The following is a 22,070-nucleotide window of genomic DNA, read 5'->3' on the forward strand; positions in this document are numbered from 1 at the left end:
AGCCTGTGTTCCATATTTTTATGCTTTTTGTTTTTAACAGTTTGGGTTAGCTCCATATTTTGGTCTTCAAGTTCTGAGAGTCTTTCTGCTGCTTGGTTAATTCTGCTTTCCTTGCTTGTCAGTTTGTTCTCTATTTTGTTTACTGTATTCTTTATTGCCGACATCTCAGTTATCAACTCCTTCATTCTTTCATCTTGTCTTCGTTTCTGCTTACTCTTTCCATCAATGTCTTGATATCTGGATTTGTGGTTTGAGACCAATTGTACTGAGGGCCTTAAGTGTTTGAGTTCGAAGTCTGTACATGCTAGAATATTCTTACAAAAAAGCTTGGTTAGATACAGGTATCTAAATCATATTTATTCTGATTGTATTTTACCTAATCTTTTTCAGTTTCCAAAAATGATTTATTCTCAGATGTTAAGACTTAACTGCTCAGTAATAGCCACTTTATAAATATTGCTAGGCAGTGACCAGGGTGACCCAGCATGTCACCACTTACTTACATGTTAAGTCCAAACATCTTTATAAATAACACAAGTGCGTATTTCTCTTATCAAAATGAAAACAAAGAAATAAATATAACAAATTCCAATGTAACTAAAATAAATAGAAGAAATATCACTTCATTGTATGAAAACAAAGCTGAAATTATTATTACCAACACAGAAAACAAACCAAATTTTAAGGCTACTAAGGGAAATCATTGTCTTTTTTATTCTTTTTTCTGTGACTTTGAATTACAAAGATTTTTTTTTCCTTAAATGATCCTCAGTTCTTCTTATATTAATGAATTTTGACAAGAAATACATTTAACTACATGGATAATTTGCAATGCATAATGTTTTTTATATGACTTTTAATTTATTGGGGCAAGAAGACATTCTGAGATCTTTAAAAGAAATAATGAGCCTTCCCTCTACTCATTTACTCATTTAGCACATAAGTACTGAGTTACATGTTGGTTTTGGCTCCTAGGGCCACATAAGCAAAGAAAGGCACAATCGCTGTCCTCAAAGGGATGGTGAGTGCTAAATAGCTTGTGTTTACTAAAGAGATTCTGCTTTGTTTTTGAAACATTCTCCTTTGTGTCAAGGAGAATATGGCTGTCTTTAAGTTATGCTATCAAAAATACCATACAATTTAACAAGTGAAATAAACATTCTACAATGAACTGTACCCAGAATATTAGAAATGCATGTTTAAAAATCACATAACAGTAAGTGTTTGTATACTATTCTTTCTTGTTTTGTTGTAGCCAGTGATCATACAATAGCATTTACATATGAAGGATAAGATGCACAGGTCAGTGTAGTATACTACTCAAGAACCATCAATGTTCAATAAACTATTGGGTTATGCAAAGTTTTAGTATTCAGGCAGAGAAGTTTTCTTTCAAAGAAATAAAAACCAATTAAAAATAACTAAGAAACAGACCTTTTGTGAAGTTACAAGCTGTTATTTCAGTTGACAAAATTACTTTGAGTTATATATTTCTCATTCTCTCATAAAGAAAAAAATGAAAAAATTTTTGTAAAATTCATTTTCTGTGAAATGAATTTCAGGAAAAATGTGTGGATCATATATAAAAAACTAGTGGGGGATTAGATACCCCACTATGCTTAGCCAGAAAAATGTACAGGCCGGTAAATGTACAGCAGTGGCTCAAGTCTATAATCCCAGTACTTTGGGAGGCCGAGGTGAGAGGACTGCTTGAGCTGAGGAGTTTGAGACCAGCCTGGGCAACTTGGTGAGACCTCTTCTCTATAATAAATAAAAAAAATTAGTCAGGCACGGTGGCGTGCGCTTGTAGTTCCAGCTACTCGGAAGGCTGAGGTGGAAGGATCGCCTGAGACCAGTAGATTGAGGTTGCAGTGAGCATGCCACTGCCCTCCAGCCTGGGTGACAGAGTGAGAGTCCAACTCAAAAAAAGAAAAATAAAAAGAAAAATGAACACTGCAATTAAAGTTTTTTTAAAAAGTGCAACAGTTTTCTAAAATCTAGTATTTCTTATATCAGCTCCCTTTAAAAGTTAACACTGTCACTAAAGAATAATTCCCAGAGAGTACTTATACAAAAACTTACTGAGTTCAAGTTTGATTCTTTGGCAATCTACTTTAGCTCATGGACAGAGTTTACAAACCCTAAAAGAACAGATAGTTAGTGATATCCCCAAAGTCATTGAGAGCTATTTAAATGATGGAGATCTAAAGACAATTTCTAAAAAGTTACAGATAAGTCAAACTGTGGCTGAATTTTCTGATGAGAATCTAAAGTTAAGATATTCTGTGCTATTTAAAGCTAGAACTACTTGACTGAGATACGAGAAACAGAAGGGAAAAGTCAGAGGTCTGACAGAAAGTTGCAAAGGTTAAAGGTGTACCTTTGGTACAGCCAAAACTTTGAATTTGGGCTGCAGTTCAACATGGACTACTTTGAGGTCCCAGAACTCCCAATCATAAGGCTAACAAGGGGACCCCGAAGGCCATGATTTTGAAAACAATGGGCCCCAGCAAGTACCCACTCGATCTGTTGAAATATATCTACCCTTACTCATTTAAACTATTTCCCAAATTGGCAATTTTTGTTTTAATGTGAGTAACAATCTAACTTTTTCCCCTCCTAACTAGGCATCGGATTCAGGTGCTTTCCAAGACCACTCCCAATTCATCAACATACAACCAAATTGCCAAGCACCAGGAATATTATTTATGTTACAGCTGGCTGTATTAGAAAGCTCAAGTCATACTAAATAGTGCCCACCCCATCAGCTGCCAACTGATACCTCTAATCCAGTCACAGTGACGCATCTGGAAATAGCACTATATTTGCTGTTTCCATGGCTTTATGTACTGCTGACTCTTCAATCCTCTTGGTCTTTCTATTAAACTGGCTTTTTTAAACAGTCTTTGACAACACCCATGTGGTCAAATCTCACAGTGGATTCTCTCCCATTCACTTTCTAGGGATGCACAGTTAAGCATCCCTGCTTCAAACACTTCTTTTTCTGACTGACACCACGTTCTCCTCGTTGTTCCCCCATGCTGCTAACTGATCCTGTCTGGATCCTATTCTTCCTTTTCCTTCTCCCTGATGTACCCTTGTAGGCACAGATTTAGGTCTAAACTGACTTCTCTTTATTCTACATTCATTCCCTAAAGACCATGGCTGTATTAAATATTGACAATCCTGACCTTTCCTCTGAGCACAGATACACACACACAGATATAATGTGATGTGATATAGCTACTTGAATGTCTAACAGGAATCTCAGACTCACTATTCCTAAATCAGGATTTTTAAATTGTACCCCAAGTCCTGCACAAATTCTTCTCTCCAATAATCGTCTAACTCGGTAAATGGTACTGCCTACCCTCAGTTGCTCCAGTAAAAAAATTTAGGTGGGAGTTATGTTGACTTCTCCTCATGCTACCACATTCCATGAGGTCTTCCTCAGAAGCAGGTCTGCCTGTTCTTTCCTCCCCATACCTCTAGTCACAGTATGATCATTTTGTACCTGCATGGTACTAGCTGTCTCCTGCCAATCACTCTGTCCTGTTCCCACTGTCTTCCGGCAATCCATTCTCTAAAAGAGGTCAAAAAGACAAAAGCTGCTGTTTTGGAGTTAAAATACTCTGGTGGCTTCTGGATTCCTGGTTGTAACCCACACATCCATGCTGGGTCCTGAAAACCTTCTTTATATTCCTTTCCTCCTACTCATGCTCAGTGCCTCAGGTGTTTCTCTTCTTTGCAAAGTTGCAGCCTTAAGACTGTGTGTGTACTTGCATATATGTGCCAGGGATATGAAGCTAATTCTGTCTAGAAAAAATTATTAAAGATATAAAATGATGATAGAACCTCATACCTCCTTCTCTTTTTAAAAATTATTTTAATTTTAGAGTCAGGGGGTACATGTGCAGGATTTTTACATGATATATTGCATGATAGTGAGGTTTGGCTTTCTACTGAGTCTGTCACCCAGGTGGTGAACACCATACCCAATAGGTGGTTTATCATCCCTTACCTTTCTTCTCTCGCCTTCCACTCTTTAGGAGTTCTCAGCTCTGTTGTTCCCATTCTTATGGCCATGTATATTTACTACATGCAATAGCCTTAATTCTTAATAAAGTCCATGTTGACTTTCTAGGGTGACTTCTCACTCCAAAAAAAAAAAAATCACCTTGACTCCTTCAAACTCCCCCACTCATCATTCCTAGATGGCATTCATAGTCCTGCTTGTACGTCTTTTCAAGTGTCCTTATGGAGGGCAACACCAAAGCCCTCAATTGTCCAAGGAATTGCTTTTTTCTAGTCATCCTCAATCATAAGATTATATTCCTGGGATAGCACAGCACTTTCAATCTGGGAAAAGTACAGCCCAGGGTCTTGCCAGGATGAACAAACAGATGCAGAAAAAGGTGAAGGACCCCGAAAGAAGTAGTCACTTCCAGTGGTCCCTCTGGTCACCCTCCTAGAGTCTCAAGACCTACCACAGAGAAGAAGCTGTGGTGCTGTTCAATACCTACCTCAAGTGAACAGAGCCGACAAACTCTACAGGTCAGGTGCCTGTCCCAAACCAGAAGCCATTATTTTAGCAATGAAGATTTACAAATAATGTGTACTCGAATAACTGTTCATAGTCACTCATTTGGGATAATGCCTTGACTGAGACTATTTCAAAGACCCATATTCAAGTCAGACAAGCTATTTCTGCCTCGAGTCTCCATCATTGAACTTCCTGTTTATTATCTCACAGAGTCCTTCTCTGCTGCAGACAGACATGTTCTGAAAGGGTCCACTGAGACAGTGGATGTGAAAACACTCTGTAAAGCATAAAGTCCTTTCCCATGGGATAATATGTGGCAGCATACAAAGACTCTGAGATGAAGCCGTGAGGGTTCCAAGACTTGAGTCTGAGAGCCTTGTCAGCTTGGCACCACCTGTGCTAGCTTGTGGTTGTAGCCAATGAACTTCTGCCAGAGGGAACCGAGGGAAACCCTCAGCAACTCAGGTGGAGATGGGACACACAAAGCATAATCTGCCTGCAGATAGGATAAGTTAAGAAGTTAATCTGCCTACCTAAGGTAAAAGAGGAGAAGGGCTTTCAAAGAAGAGGATTTCTTTTGAATAGTCTTGGGAAGGCAGTGTGGTGTCCTAACACAAGTGAACGACAGAGGTTCTGGTTCTGGTTCTACCATGGGTTTGGGTTACAATTTCAGGAGTGACTCAGTGCTCTTCAGTGTAAAATGCGGCATGGCCTATATGAACTATGCATGTTATTCTAATCCTAACACTTCACTGAGTCTATGCTCACTGCCAATAAAATATATCTTAACAGATTCACTGCTTACTGAATTTCATGTGAGAAAACCCAAATTGGATCACATATTTCAAGACAAATGACTCATTATGACATCTTTTTTGATTAATGAAACACTATTTGTTAACAGTTAACAGCCTTGACATTTGGCTATAAAATGGATATAGCTTTTGAGTTCTTTATTTGCATTTACAACTGACTTGGCTTTGAAACCCTATTATCAAGACTTATTCATAAGCTGTTCAGAATCAACATTTTTTTAACCTGAATATAGGCTGACTGATTCCTCAATGTTCTGCCATACCTTTGAAAGAGGGACAGAGCAATACGAAATGTCAGCTGGAAAAGGGAGGAGGTTGGGTTACAGGACACTCACTTGTTTTTTAGCAACCACTAAAAGACGTGGAAGCAAAGTAGAACTGTAGATAAGTCAGGAAAGAATGTAAGAAACACCAACTGAGTGAGAGTGGGATAAAGAGCATTTAAATAGTGAAGTAGCACTGGGTTTGAACAACACATAACAAAACAACTTGAGTCTAAAGGGACACTTCGGCCAAATCAATTTCTTTTTTTTTTCTGTTGTGTTACTTCCTGTCTCCCATGAGTAGGAAACTCGGCAACTCCTGACACAGTTTTCTATTTCTATGTATCTGCCAGACAATTCAGTCATGAAGCAGGAAAAACATAAATTATTCTCTTTCCTGAAAACAGTAGAGTTAACACTGGAAGTGTGAACTGCTGTAAACACGCAGAAATTGCCAACAAACTTCTAAAAAAAATTTAGTAAAATTCAAACTGAATTTTGTTATAAAATCCCCACAATTTTTTGATAGGATTGGCTGGGCCACATACAATTACCTAATTTTGAAGAACTGCTACAACTCTCCTTTACAAGAAATTTCCAGAGAATACCACACAAGCCCTGAAATAAAAACATTCTCAGCAATGTTTTTCTTGGAACCAAGTTTATACTGCTAGCCAAAGAGAATATTTTACGAATCCCCCAACTGCATTGGAAACAGGGCTAGAAGAAGGAGGATGAGAGAGAAAGAGGGAGGCAGAGGGAGGGGGAAAGAAGGAAAGAGGAAAAGAGAGAGAGAATCCTTTTACATGAAATGTATGAGGGGGGACCAAAAAAACCCCAGAATTATCTTTTGGAGGTGGGACCCTAGTAGTACACTTGGACTTTGTTCCTTGGGCTCAAACAGCCAATGAAAGTTTTTATCTGGAAGTTTTGAGAAGGTTGCATCATAATAAGTGGAAGGAATGTCTCAAGTTGTGGCCAACAGATGACTGGTTCTTCCACCATGACAATGCATCTGCCCCTGCTGCACTGAGTGGCAGTTTTTGGCCAAAAACGGCATGACCCCTGTACCCTACTTAGGCCTCCCTATTCACCCAATATCATTCTAAGGAACTTTTTTTTGGTCTCCTTGGATGAGAAAAGTCCTCAAGGGGAAACAGTTTGCCAGTATGGAAGAGGTGAAACAAAAAAAAGACTGAAGCACTAAAAGGCATCAAAATTGACAAGTTCAAAAACTGTTTTGAGCAGTGTTGAAAAAGCATCTTATTAGGTGTTCTGCATCAAACAGAGAGTACTTTGAAGGTGACTAAGGTTTAAACATGTATGAACAAATACACAATTGTTAATAAATAAATTCAGGTGTTTTTTGGGTTCCCACTTGTATGTAATATGGATAATATATAATACAAATAATATTAAGAATATAATATGGACACTTCATATTTTAACCCTGAAAGAAATTACAACCGATGAGGTTCATATCTAAAGTTATACGTAAGTTGTAGGTGAAAATTAAATTGGTAATGAAGTTTCAGAAGTTACATGGAGTGGCTTTATTAATGGTGGTAGCAACTATCTTCTCTCAAACAAATTTGTACTATTGAATTTCTTTAAAAAAAATAATAAAGGAGAGGGGCCATGCAAGAAGCAGCAGTTCTATTTTTTTGAGTTGAAGTCTCACTCTGTTGCCCAGGCTGGAGTGCAGTGACATACTGATGGCTACTGTAGCCTCGACCTGCTGGGCTCAGGCAATCCTTCTGCCTCAGGCCTCCAAGTTGCTGGAGTTACAGGTATGTGCCACCATGCATGGCTAATTTTTTGATTTATTGTAGAGACAAGGTCTCACCAAGTTGCTCAGGCTGGTCTTAAACTCCTGGGCTCAGGCAATCCTCTTGTCTCGGCCTTTCAAGGTGCTGGGATGACAGGTGTGAGCCACCATGCCCAGCCTTTTGTCTTACTGAAGACTTAGACAGAGAAAGATATTCAGCCATGTTTCTCAACATCTTTCGAGGGAGCAAGTTGGCAGCAACCAGTGGATGTCAACACACATGTCGTGCCAATTTGCAGGGGGAGGGGGAGGGAGGGGAGTGTACCTGACAGACTCACGGCTCCATTGTCCTAGCATGAGCAGATCTCCTCCTCCAAGTCTGGGCCTTTTCCATACTCCAGGAATGGGTACTTTTCCCAAACAGCAATGTGTCTGGGCATCATTGATAAGGCAAGGAGAAGCACAGACATGCATTTGTGACATTTTGCCATGAACACTGAAGAAAGGGAAGCACAGAAGGCAAAGAGCAATCCAGGGAAAGTTATTTAAAATTTCCTTTCATTTTGTAAGACAGAAAAGATGAGACTAAGCTTCCATGCTGATGGAAGCTTCCAGAGCTGAGGCGGTGAATGAAGGGACAGGAGACTATAAAAATCATTCAGTGCGTGGAAGGAAATCAGCTTCTGAAACCAAGGCGACAGCTAACGGCCCCAGCAGTACTCAAACACCCTCATTCAGAAAGCATGAAGCAAACTCATTAGATTTACTTTTTTTTTTTTTTGAGTCAGAATCTTACTCTATTACCCAGGCTAGAGTGCAGTGGCTCCCCTGCAGCCTCAACCTGCTGGGCTCTGGCAATCCTCCCATCTCAGCCTCCTGAGTAGCTGTGGTTAAAGGCACGCACCACCATGCCTGGCTAATTTTTTTTTTTTTGTAGAGACGAGGTCTCACTATGTTGCCCAGGTTGGTCTCAACTCCTGGGCTCAAGAAATGTTCCCATCTTGGCCTCCCAAAGGGCTGGGATTATAGATGTGAGCCACTGTGCCCAGTCTAGACATCCTTTTTATTTTAAATTTACAAGCAATCAAATGTACGTGAGTATGGATGTGTGTGTGCAGTCCTCTGTGTATTAACACAGGCATGCATTCTTGTAACCACCACCACCAGCACAACACAGAACAATCCCAACACCCCAAAGGTGGTTTGGCTGCTAGGCTTCACCAGCAGACCAACTCCCACCCCAGCTCCCACAACAACTCATCTCCTGTCCTGCCCTACAATTCTGCCCTTTCCAGAATGAAGTATGAATGGGAGCCTGCAGTATGTAAACCAAGTGGCTGCACACCCCATCCATCGATGCTTCTTAATACTGAGTGGTGCTCAGTAGTACTTGTGGACCAGCTTGTTTACCCACTCATATGTGAGGGACACTTTTGTTGTTTCTGGGTTTGGGTGATCACATGTGAAGCTGCTACAAACATCTGGGTTCAGATTTTTGTGTGAACCTAAAGCTTTCATTTTTCTGGGCAAACAGCTGGGAGTAAGATGGTTGAGTGAAACGATAACTATACACTTAACTTTAAGCATAGGAGAGCTCTAGTGACCCTGCCTCTTGCTGGTTTTTATTTATTCTTTATTGTGGCCATTCTAATAAATATACAGTGGTGTATTTATTTGTTTCTTTATTGATGCACAGTGTTGAACATTTTTTCTTTTGCTTATGCCATCTTTAGATCTTTGGTAAAATATCTGTTCAAATCTTTTCTTTGCCAATTTTTGTTTGGTTTATGCAATTTTGAGAATTCTTTGCATATAAGTCTTTTGTCAGATATAAGATACGCAAATATTTTTGCCTGGTCTGTTTATAATATCCTCACAGAGTAAGTTTTCCATTTTGAAGTCTGATTGATCATTTTTTTCTGTTATAGATCATGCTTTTGGTGTTACATCTAAGAACTTCTTGCCTACACCAAGACCATGAACACTTTTCTTCTGTTTACTTCTAAGAGTTTTATAATTTTACATGTAGTCTATGATGCATTTTGAGGAATTTTTTTTTTTTTGTATCCTGTGTGAGGTATAGGATGAGGTTCCTCTTTTTTGCTTGAGGATGTCCAATTACTCCAGCACCTTTGTTGAAAAGATTGAATTTCTTTAATGAATTGTCTTTTTCAAAATTCATGGAATATATTTTGGGGCCTATTCTGTATTCCCCATCTGTTCTGTTGTGTCTCCCAATACCACATTGCCTTGATTACCATAGCTTTAAAGGATGCTCCCAAATCAGGTATTGCCAGCCTGCCTACTTTGCTCTTCTCTTTCAAAATTGCTTTGGCAATACTGGTTCCTTGACCTTCCTATAAAATTTTAGAACCAACATGTCTGTATCGTCTACTGAGGTTTTGACTAGGAATGTGTTAAATCTGTAGATCATTCTGGGGAGGAGTGACATTTGAACAAAACTGAGTCCTCCAATCCACGAACATAGTATTATTCTTTCTATGTATTTAGTTCTTTGATCTTTAAAATCAGAATCTTGTAGTTTTCAGCATATAGATCCTACACATATTTTATTAGAGTTATCCTTAAGCATCACCTGTATCCCTGCATCCTGGCAATTTGCTCAACTTGGTTATTAGCTCTAAGAGCAGGTTATTAGCTCTAAGAGCAGTTTTGTAGATTCTTTTGATTGTCAACATAGAGATAGCTTTACTTCTTCCTCTCTAACCTTTTTTCTAGCCTCTTATTTCTTTTCCTTGCCTTAGAGCACTTGCACTTCATTCATTAACTATGTGCCTGAGTGCCTCATGTCTTTCCTCCAGGCAAGGGGTCTAGCCTGAACATTAAAAGTTTATTAAATAATGTGTTTTACTGCCTGCCTTTCTCACATCAGGTAATCCTGTAAAAGAGACCATAACCTAAACTTGTACCCACTTTTGTTTCTATGTGTGATTAGCAGGAAAATACGTGCAGGATGCTGAGCAGAGATAAGCAGGCATCCAGGCAGTAGGTCTTTATGGTACCAACAGCAAATGCCTCTCTGCACTCCTCAAAGCCCCAGAAAAATAGGTTGATATAGAATCAAGTGCAGATGTGTTTCTTTATAAAAGGGAAAGGACGTTTTCCTCCCCCAGAATACTGAGGGAGGGAAGAGCTGACTGATAAAGATACAGAGACAGTTTGAATTAGAGAGAAATAAAACAGGGAATTCATTTATTGATGCCAGAGTTATAAATAATACAGTAGTCCACCTTTACCCAAGCAGGGTGTGGTTCATGAGTCCTGGTGGATGCCTGAAACTGTAGGTAATACCAAAATCTCTATATACTAGGCACTAATTTCTTTTTCCTTCTTCACAGCTTCATGGATAGAAAAGTCTTTCTTACTGTAGATCTTAGCAAACCCAGCGCACAATTTTTTTCTTTCCTTGTTAAGTCAGGAACTTTTACCTTTTCACCTAAAGAAAGCACCTTACAGCTTCTGAGAGGCAAAGCAAAATTGCCAGTATCACTACTCTTGCACTTTGGCTCCATTATAAGGTCAAATAAGGGTGACCCGAACACAAGCACCACAATACCATGACAAGTGATCTGACAACTGGATGGCTACTAAGTGACTAATGAGCAGGGAACATCTACAGGGTGGACAGGTGGGACAACAGGATGATTCACGTTCCAGGCATGATGGAGCAGGACCACTAGAGATGTCATCACTCTACTCAGAAAGGTATGCAATTTACAACTTATACATTGTTTATTTCTGCGCTTTTCCATGTAACATTCTCAGACGGTGATAACTGAAACCACACAAAGCAAAACCATGGGTAAGGGGGAATTACTGTATTTCATCCAACTAAACATCAGCGGTACCAGTAAATAATTAGGTAGGTAATCTCCAATTGCCACCCATGCAAAGAGTACTTTCCAACTTCACAACTTTTTGCACTAATCTCTTTAATGCTTTGTAACAGAGATCTGCAGGGTTAAGTTATAACAGAAAAAACAAATCACAGCCATTCTTAAAATTACATCTGCAGTTTTTGCATATTATAATTCTACTGGTTTAAACTAGTGCAGTATGAATGTAATACATTCTTGGAGTAGGAAGAAAGAGGACAGACACTTAACAGATGCAAAATGGCATGAGAACTAACAAACGGTGCTACTGGCATCAGAAAGCAATACTTTGGAGTGACCTCAGGTTGAGAATCAGTTAAAGTAGAACCAATAACAGACAATGTCAATTTTTATGAAGATGATAACATTTTTTAAGACGACCTCTAATGCACAGAAATAAGGGCAAACCATGTTGCAGATAGATATGTGCAAGATAAAACCTATCCAAGTGGGATTCAGTGAACATGTTTCATCCTAAGTAAATCCATCTGTACAAACAATCACTGGATTCTTTTGGCTCTGCAAACCATTACTAGCATAGGTCACAGTATTTCTTGGTTAAACACAGAGGAAAAGCTCATTCAACTGTGAGAACACGCACTTTGCGCTTTCATTCTGTATCTTTCTAATCTCGTTTCTGCTTTATCTTGGAGGCTACTTGTTTCCTGCTCTCCACTCTCCCAGTCCTCCCATTCCCCAAGGGCCTGGCCCCGGCTGAAAGGTGTCAGCCAAAGGGAGATCAACTCAAAGAAAGAACGGTTTTCTCCGCTCACAGGAAAGCGCGCAGACCCACAAGGGTGCACGTCGGCATAAGTCCTGGTGTCATCAACTCAGGATGACCCAACCTACCCAACACTTCAGTTTTGAAGTGTGTAATTCAAGCATAGCCTTACCCATTCATAAGAGAGGATCCAGCAGCCACGCGCAAGGCCCAGTAGCACATTGAGGGTACGGAGGGGCTTCCCGGACAGCACATGCGTGGTGGTCTCGCAGACTTCTTGTGCAAGTGAAAAGCCTTTCAATTTGTTCACAACCTGGATGATGACATTCTGCTTTCTATCAAATGGGGGGGGGGAGATCAACAAAATGAATATGTCTGGGAAAAATCAACAAAATGAATATGTCTTTTGCACATGAACATCAAGGTGATTACACTGAATAATAATGATGATTAAACTAGAAAGTTAAAATTTTAAATTGATTTTCGGTTACGTGTTTGTGTTAATCTCTTTAAAATCAATTATTTGAAATTTGGGAAAATAAAATAAACCTTAGCTGTAGCTTTTAATTCCAATGATTTCTTTTAACGGCTGAGAAGATAGGCCCACAGGCTGTAAATGGCCTCCCCACAGTGGCCAAGCTGGTCAGGGATGGAGCCAGCATCAGAAACCAGACCCTAAGACTCTTCCCACTGTGGGAACTGTTTGCTTTTCAGGCCAGTTTGAACCTATCTGTGCAAGGTCAGGACCAAGATTCTCACTTATTTTTTTGAAAATATAACATTTACTGAGTGTCACATACATAGTTCTTCTACTAAGAGGGGAAAAAAGACCCTTTTTATAAAATCATCAGATAAAATATAGAACCTCTTTGTCACAAAGCTCATCATTCTCCATCATTTCCTTAATGCTTAAAGCACCCTTTAAAAAAAAACTTTCCATCCACCTTCCTTAGCAAAGAACTCTGCCCTTCTTCTCTTCCTTTTACAGTAACCTTTCTAATGCCTTTAGTTCTGGCACTGCTTCTCTTGCTCTCTCCCAGCAAGTTTTAAAAATCCCCAATGATGGCTCATGTCTGTAATTCCAGCACTTTGGGAGGCCAAGGCAGGAGTATTGCTTGAGCCCAGGAGTTCAAGACCAGCCTAGGCAACATAAGAGAACTTCATCTCTACAAAAAAAAGAAAAGAAAAAAAAAAATCAGCTATGTTGGTGTGTGCCAGTAGTCCTAGCTAGTTACTCAGGAGGCTGAGGTGGAAAGGATCTCCTGAGCCTAGGAGGTCGAGGCTGAGGTGAGCCATGACTGTGCCACTGCACTCTAGCCTGGGCAACAGAGTGAGACCCAAACTCAAAAAAAAAAAAAAAAGAAAAGAATCAATGAAACAAGGGAAATTTAACAATAAATAAATAAAAATTTCCAATGAAATACAAAGGATAGCAAAGGCTTTCTAAACTACATTATGATGTATTCAATGAGTTAAGAAATATATACTACTGCTCTCCAAAACTTATATCACAAAAGGAATATATATCACTGCTCTCCAAAACTTCTATCACAAAAGGAAAGAAGTTATTGTCCATGCTTATATAGACTATCTCTAATATTCTTCTTTCCAAATGATGGTGTTTCATAGTTTTATCTCTAGTCATCAGAGCTATGTACATGTCAAGACCTTAGTTTCTCTGCCTGTAAGACGAAAGGGTTGAGTTTTATCCTGCTTTTAAATTCTTAGCAATCTCTAAAGGAGAGAGGACATGTCAGTCAAGATCTGGGCTACATCACCTTTAACCAGAGAATCTGTGCCTATTTGAGCTGTGAAAAATATTAAATTTGGAAAAAAGATGAAGGTAAAAAAGACAAAAGAAATCAAAGCCGAAAAGAAGTAAAAGCCTCTAAACTAGATGCCCTCTAGAACTCTTCATTTCTGAATATGGGATTTTCTCCATCTCAAGTCTGGCAACTGCCAGCTGCTTGTTGGATGTGCCAATAAGTAACATGTATCTCCTCAAGGTATGCCTAATCTACATGGAGTCAGAATTCCAGGTCTTGTTCTTAACTTACACAAGAAGTCTATGTATGATGAGAATATGGCCTAAATAAAAAAACTCTGAATGACAAAATAACTAGTTTATTTGGGGGAAAAAAAAGTTCTTAAAAATATGGCACCCATATTCAATATTCATTTCTGTATTAAACTACTTAGAATGTTCAACATATTTCATAATACATTTATAAACATTTTGAGTGAGCTTCTTTTTCACACATCATGTGTGGTGTTTGAATTATCAACCCTTTTACTTTCAGGCCATGGGCAGGAAAAGGATCCCCCTACAGCAAATGTTCGAAACATACATTCTTCTGTAGGCAGCATATTTTTTATTGAAATGTTCCAATGTTTTGATGAATGTCTTAAACCTTTGAAACCTATGACTGATCTAAAAAACATGGTTTTCCCCTTTAAACAGGAATTCAAAAATCTGTTACGAAGAATATAGTACTGTATTTTTGTTGGATGTTGTTTATTGTGTTAAATGTTTAAGGAAGATGATAAGAGCACGCCAGCAAGCTATTAACCCTTCCACAGAATGTGTGGACAGCTGCCTTAACACAATTGCAGAAAACTTTCTACCACAGCATTTCTTTAAGACCTTTAAGGGAAATGTTTTGGTCTGCGTTATTTCATTTATCGACACTCATGGGGGCATTCATGGTGGATAAACAAAGCCATTAGGTATTAAGCAAGCAAAAAAAAATGCAGAAAGAGCACAAGCCCTCTTAATGCTGCCCAAACAACCCCTAAAACTTTTCATCACTAAACCATTCACATTTAACCCCATTTTAAATTTTCAAAGATCTCCTAACTCAGATAATACTTATGCAGAGTAAAAGGGATACAGTACAGATCTGCGAATTGCCTAGAAGCACATAGAATCAGAGTATATGACAGGAAAGGTTAAAATTTTACATTGACTAGAAAAGCACATATGAGAGAAAAGGTTAACATTTTACATTGAATAGAAATCAAAACAACAAGTACTTACTCAGATGGCATGCTTGTCATGACTAATGTTCTTGTTGGCTAGAGATTTCAAAAGAAAAGGAACAAAAAACAGTCAAAAATATAAAAAATATTTTTCCCACAGAAATAAACTTTATTAAGTTTTTTGAAAAGTCACATCACTCAAAAATAAACATTGAAACATATATCAAAGAAAAAAAACGTTATATTCCTGGAAAAAATAGCCCAAGAGATAGAAATTTAGATACTATCCTAAGACCAATCCAAAATAATCCAGACATGAGGTAGAAGAGAAAGGAAAAAAAAAGTTCCTCCCAGAAGCCTGTTCTACCAGTTAGCTAGCAGACCTCCAAAAGTGTCAACCTCTTTACAGGCTTCAAAGTAAGGCGGGGTAAAGAGGGCATTTTTGCAGATGGAACAACACTTTTCCTAAGACTTCTAAGCAACCATATTCTCATTTCAGATATATGAGCACAATCGTGCCTGTGCTTCTACTGCACCAGTCAGGCAAATCCCTCACATGCAGAGGCACAGATAATGGAATTTACTTGCTGCACTGGCATCTGCTATTAACTGGACTTGCAAATATGTTTTAAATAAAAGATTATAAATATTTTTTGTTTACATAATGAATGCTGACTGCAAAAATATTTAAATGCGATGGAAATATATAATTAGAAATATGAATTCCCTGTAATTCTACCAGCTAAAAACGACCGTTGTTTAACAATTTGGTAGTATATTGTGCCAGATAGTCATTGTGCGTGTGTGTGTGTGACATAGAAATAAAAACGAAGTCACATTATTCATATATTTCTGTAATTCACATGAGATACATCAAATAAAGTCAACGTGGCAGCATAACCATTAACACTTGCTCATGTCTTGAACAGTCAGTGTGAAGAAAATGAGAAGACTGGCCAAAAGGCATTCAAACAACTCCACTTGACAAAAACGACAGACTTGAAGGGGCCTGTGCACTATCTATTTGAGTAAGGCAGAAAAGAAGAATATGAATCAAAAAGATGATCAAGGGAAGAACACTGAGAGGTGATAAGTAAGCTAACAGATGACGGCTTCCCTGTCTTTTTAGTTATCCCTGCAGAATATTCTGTGAGCACTTATCTATTTCTGACGCCACACAAACAACTACCTGAGTTATACCTAGAGACAAGGCTTTTATGTGGGAGTCTCTAATCATCAAGTAAGATTCTGGTTGAAACCTAATATGGCTTTTCAACATCACCCTTGAATGAAAACTACACAGGCTCGGTAATGTGACCAGCCCCGAAAGTTCTGGGGAGCCGTACAGAAGAAGCCAGTAAGGTTCGTCTCTATGACCAAGAGGTCCAGAAGAAAGAAGAAAAGGAAACTGTCTTGATTACAACTTGATTTTTACAATACGACCTCGGACTGTTTCTCTTCCTCACCTGTACTCCCTTTCGTTGTGATTAAAAGTAAATGTTAAAATTAGCAGTTTTGAAAATATCATAACCTGTACAATATGTAACTACATAGAATACAAGCCATTTCTTAATCATTTATCTATGGAACCGTTGCTATGTGCCACATTTCACTGAAGGCAATAAAATGCGGAGAAAGTTTGGCCACATTATTCTCTTGAATGATGGTAACCTGATACTCCCCCCAACCCTTAATGAAATCTACAGTCTGAGATGCACAAATCTAGGAAAAATCAGTAAACCTTGCTTAACATTATTGGAAAGGACCAAAAAGGCAAACTAACACATATTAACTGCTGAAAAATTACACAGTACTTTATAACTTTGTAACATGCAATGCATACTATAAGACCCGAGCTTTACCTGAGCCCTAGGACCCTAGAAAATAAAACGCTGTTTAAGAAATCTTCCCTGCCTTTCATGTTCTGAGAAAGGCCAAATCCAAAGGCCCACTCTGCTCTCTCAACACCCACCACCACTCCTCAGTGATTTAGATGAGACCACTTCCATCCTCCCTCAAGAGTCCCCTAAGACTTGGATGTAGAACGGTCTTAATTGTCTAGTGAATTTGTCTTTTGCTGTGTTGGTGCCATGACTGAAATAGGATCAGACCTGGCCTCATTCCCTAATCCAGGACAGGAGAATCCAGGAGTCTTTTATGCTCCATCTCTAATGGGAGACTCAGACCCAGCACGGAGTCCAGTTCTGATCCTGTGGTCCAAATTCCTGCCTCTCGGCAGCAAGGTAAGAAATCAATTTTGATTCTGTTTGAGTATTCACTTGATTTCTGATGCCACCTTCTTTTGGTTTCATGGTCTGACCATTTGGTTCTGTCTGTAAACTGACTGCTGGTTTATAGATATCTTGTCTTTGTTGAGTGAAGGATGACAGAAAATCTGATTTGCTTGTTTTTTTCTGTTTGTCTACTTTTCTACTTGGGGCTCAAAACAATTAAGAATTTCATGCAACCAGGAAGGAGATATCTGGAATGAGTCATGTATTTCTGTGTTTATGTTCGACTCATGACTAAAATTTTAGAATTCAAGCTATAACCTCTCTCTGTTCGTATGTTCATATGCCTGTACTGCAGAAAGGCCACTGTAGTAAATGCATATAATTTTATGTTGTCTTGGCATCTGTTTTTGAATATAAATTTAACTTTCTTATACCAGAAACAGTCAGGCACTCATGAAGTTTCCAGTTCTACACCTCTCCCACCCAGTCCTCAATGTGTTGATCCAGATGTCTGTCTTATATAGCCTTTTCCTGGTGACCATCTCCCTATGGGACAGACCACCTGTGGGGGCCCCATTGCCCCCACACCTGGCACGGACATGTGCCGCATTGACCATCTCACAGACATTATGTGACCTTCTGGGACTCAAGTCTTTTTGTTTAAACCCACCAATTACAACTCCCTGTAAGAAACCTGCTTGGGTAATGCCCTGTACCCCAGTAAAGGTGTTGGTGCATGGGTCCCTCTCTTTCTCTACCTGACTCTGCATTCCACCTTGAGGAACTGAGGTTGGAAGACAGGCCTGCTGACTCATGTTGCCTGCCCTCCTCAGGATCTATAACTAATAAACCTTTGAACTTATTTTCTTTTGTGGTAGTGTTGAATTTTTGCCTTCCATCTGAAGAGCCAGGGGCTACCCCAGGCTGGCTGGGTTTTCCCCACGACACAGGGGAGAACCCAAGGGCAGGTTCCCAGTGCCAAAGTGATGGTAAGGCAGACATCAACTTGGACATGGGTCAGACAAGAGCCAAGGGCGTCTGCCAGCAAGCTTCCCATGTGAGAAACCCCTGGTCACAGGTCAGACAACTAGGCATTAGGCCATCTGCCAAGTAAAAGAAGTATTCTGTGAGAGGCACACTGTAAATACCCAGGCCCAGCTGCCCATGGTGTTTCATCAGGGCAAGGTTGTTAGCCACTCAGATACTTGGAACCCCAATTTAGCTGGGAGTTCTCAAACAGCTATTACCTCCCACTCTGAGATAACCATCAAGAAATGGTATAAACAAATGAGATGATGACATCTCTTGCTTTTTTTTTGAGTTGGAGTCTCAAATCTGTCACCCAGGTTGGAGGGCAGTGGCACACTCCCAGCCACCGCAGCCTTGACCTATTGGGCTTCTGCGATCCTTCCACCTCAGCCTTCCAAGTAGCCGGAACTACAGGCGTGCGTTACCACGCCCGGCTAAGAGATGATGACATCTCTTAAAGAAGTCTATTCTGATTGGCTTAGAAATAAATAGGCAACTACAAATGGAATATCCTAAAATTCCCAGAAATTAAGGAAATAATACTTTCAACAGTTCTAAATAAAAGTATTCTTAAATATTCTTATTGAAACATAAATGTTTTAAGAATTCAAGTTCAATACTTAAGTAAATATTTGACAAATGACATACTTGAATATTTTTGGTTTAATAAAAATAGCTATCTTCTGTGAGTTATCAGCATTGAGTATAATAAAAGTATACATTTTAATTCTACTTGTGCCTGCTCTCTAATAAGTGAACATTACTCCTACTTAATGTTTAAAACTATGAAAAATGTAAATTTTTGCTTAATCAAACTGAATCATCATTCTGATAAACTATTTTAACAATAATTGTTTTATATTATAAAATGTATACATCATTTCCAAGATTTTTAGGTAACTTGAAACCTGCTAAATTGAGTTAATTAACGGATAGTCTTTAGATATCTGTATCACTACTAAGTCAGACAGAATATGAAAACTGATTAGTTAGCATACTTTTAAGTCTCTATACTTTTGTTTCTTATTTCTTATGCCACAGGGAGATTGTATCTTTGGGTCTGGAATGAGGTATGTATAAATGCCACTGTGTGACAGGCATTGCACATTTGTCTACTCTCAGTTCTCTCCATTAACTAGAAATTAGTTACTTGGGTCAAAGTTATAATACACTGCTAGGAGATGGGGGTCAGGAGGACATAATGTCAGTAAGGGTGCCTGATTCTAATCCAGGTGAAGTGAGGTCCAATGGGAAGCCCAAAATTTCACCTGTACCTAAACCACTTATGTACGCAATCTTGATGTGTACCCTGCAACTTTAAAATAAAATAAAAATTTTAAAAAAGTAATAATATGTGGCTGACACTATACTTTGGAGAAATACTTCCAGAGACATATAACTGTGTACATACTTCTTTTTTCAAGGACTAGAGTATATCCTAAAGGGATGGGGCTTAGGTTTCTGCACTTTTGTGCTCTTCAAGCTTACTGAGGACCCCAGAAACCTTTCTCAATGGGTTATAGCTATCAATATAGACTTGTTTAGAGACAGTAATAATGAACATTGAATGCTAACATCTTAGTACTATTTCATTAATACTGATTATGGGTTCAGCATTAACTACAACTTCATAGAGTGGGAGTTCAGTCCTAACTAACTTTGTTCCAAAGTATGAAAGAGCAGAATAAAAGACAAAATGTAAATCGAATTTTGTATGTATTGGTTTATAATATCAGAGCTTGAAAAGTCAAGAAATATGCAAAAAATTCTCAGTAAAGTTTGCTCAGTATTAATGGGCCGGTTTCATTGGTTTACTGTTTATTGCCTCCATCTAAAGTATAAAGGGTTATTATTTTTCTGTGTTATTGGCTTAGATGTCAAAAATTCTGTTTTACCAGAATAACCTTCTATGACTTATACCATAACCTTCCTTACTTTCTTTATGTGATCTTCTTGATCTATTCTAATTATATGCTTGGGATGTTCATGGCATGTAATGTCTTGGGATATTTTATTAAACCTGAAGATTTTTTTCTGTAAAGAATATACTTTTCCCATTTTTGTAAAATAGATGCAATGTCCACTCTTATTTGAAAATAGAGCTGATCATTATGTTTATAGCTGCTTTGTCTATAACTTTTTTGAACTGACTTTGTTTTGCATACCATAACTAACTCTACTCATCAGTTGCTGTCACTCTTGTAATAAGCTCTCATTTGATCTTTTAGTTTTGAAAATTATCAGTAATACGTTAACCACAGTCATTTAAAATATTTTGTTGCCTATAGACGTTTGTTTTACTCTGATGCTTCCCTAGTCAGCATTTTCAACCAGCTAAAGGCCAGAGTAACTTATTCTCAACAAAGACAGGCTGTCTCAGAGCCCTGTGGAGAAGTTCTATGCCAAATACTTTAAGGTACAGGCTTCATATGGCATCATGTAAACAATGCTGAGAGTCTACCTGAGGAATCAGGATTTTTGTAACTCTAGTTGAGAAGCAGATGGATTCGTGAGACTGCTAACCCAAGATTACATAAAACAAGAATTAATTACTAGGCCCAAATGACTGTGGCTTCTGTTATTTTATTATTGCTGACATTTTAATAATCTATGTTCTGGATATATAAGGAAGCTCTTTCCCTTCCATCTCATGACAACTTAGTAGACTGTGCTTTCAAAAACAGAAAGGAAACATTTGGAAATGATATTTTATTCTCCCTGTCTGACCTCTCCAGAATTGTGAAACTGTTATTAAGTATTCTTATTTTCAGGGCAATATAATTATTTGCATAGATTCAAAAGCAATCTGTGTTCCTTGTTACCAGGACATAATTGAAAACAGTGGCTATGCAACCATGGCCTTCCCCAGAATGCCATATTTGAGAATGATGATCATTTAATCAGAAATAACCAGACACTGAAAGTACTCAAGAAGCTCTTTTGGGAAAACAAGCCTGGTACCTTGCTTAAAGGCCATACCAGTGAGTGAGGAAGGTCACTTTGTAGCAGGCCAAGATCCACAGGACATATTGGGGATATTAAAAGAAAAAAAAAAAGCATTCACTCAAATTTATAGGTACTGCAGGTGAAATCTGACTGCAAGCTCTTGGCTTGGCTTCCTAGTCAGAAGAGGCTTTTCTTTTGAGTTGGAGTCTCACTCGGTCACCCAAACTGGAGTGCAGTGGCTGCTCCCGGCCACCGCAGCCTCGCCTGCTGGGCTCCGGCGATCGTTCTGCCTCAGCCTTCCGAGTAGCTGGAATTACAGGCACGCGCTACCACGCCCGGCTGATTTTTTGATTTATTGTAGAGATGAGGTCTCGCTGCCCAGGCGGGTCTCGAACCCACGGGCTCAGGCAATCCACTCACCTCAGCCTCTCAAAGGCGCGGGATTACGGCTGAGCCACTGAGCCCGGCAGAAGAGGCTTTTAAATGGACAATCTAAGGCTGGGTGCCAGTGGTTCATGCTTGTTATACTACCACTTTAGGAGGCTGAGGTGGGAGGATTTCTTGAGCCCAGGAGTTCAAGACCAGCCTGGACAACATAGCAAGACCTCATCTCTAAAATAAAAGAAAAAAAAGCACAAGCTCAGATTTCTTAAGAGAATTTCCCATAAATCAAACTTCAGGCCTTACTGGTAAATTACCATTCTTGCTGAACCTATGTAAATAAATCTAACCAGACCAGCATTACTTTGTGATCATGAATAATCTTTCCTTGAGATTATCTTTGATCAACAGGGAAGGAACTATAAAAAGAAAAAAACAGCCGGGCTCGGTGGCTCAGCCTGTAATCCCGCGCCTTTGGGAGGCTGAGGTGAGTGG

The 22,070-nt window shown here is 38.9% G+C and overlaps 1 protein-coding gene across 1 annotated transcript in view; it reads right to left on the reverse strand.

Annotated features, from left to right (window-relative positions):
* MCPH1 (microcephalin 1) overlaps positions 1–22,070 on the reverse strand; it is a 242,733-nt gene that overhangs the window by 156,827 nt on the left and 63,836 nt on the right. Inside the window, exons 10-11 of the mRNA XM_021717094.1 lie at positions 15,044–15,081; positions 12,179–12,341 (exon numbers count right to left, since the gene is read on the reverse strand). Of these exons, the coding sequence (XP_021572769.1) occupies positions 12,179–12,341; positions 15,044–15,081 (201 nt within the window). The remainder of the gene's footprint in view (positions 1–12,178; positions 12,342–15,043; positions 15,082–22,070) is intronic.

This window comes from Carlito syrichta, unplaced genomic scaffold (genome assembly GCF_000164805.1).
Source record: "Carlito syrichta isolate Samal-C Ts95f unplaced genomic scaffold, Tarsius_syrichta-2.0.1 Scaffold309283, whole genome shotgun sequence".
Lineage (NCBI taxonomy): Eukaryota > Metazoa > Chordata > Mammalia > Primates > Tarsiidae > Carlito > Carlito syrichta.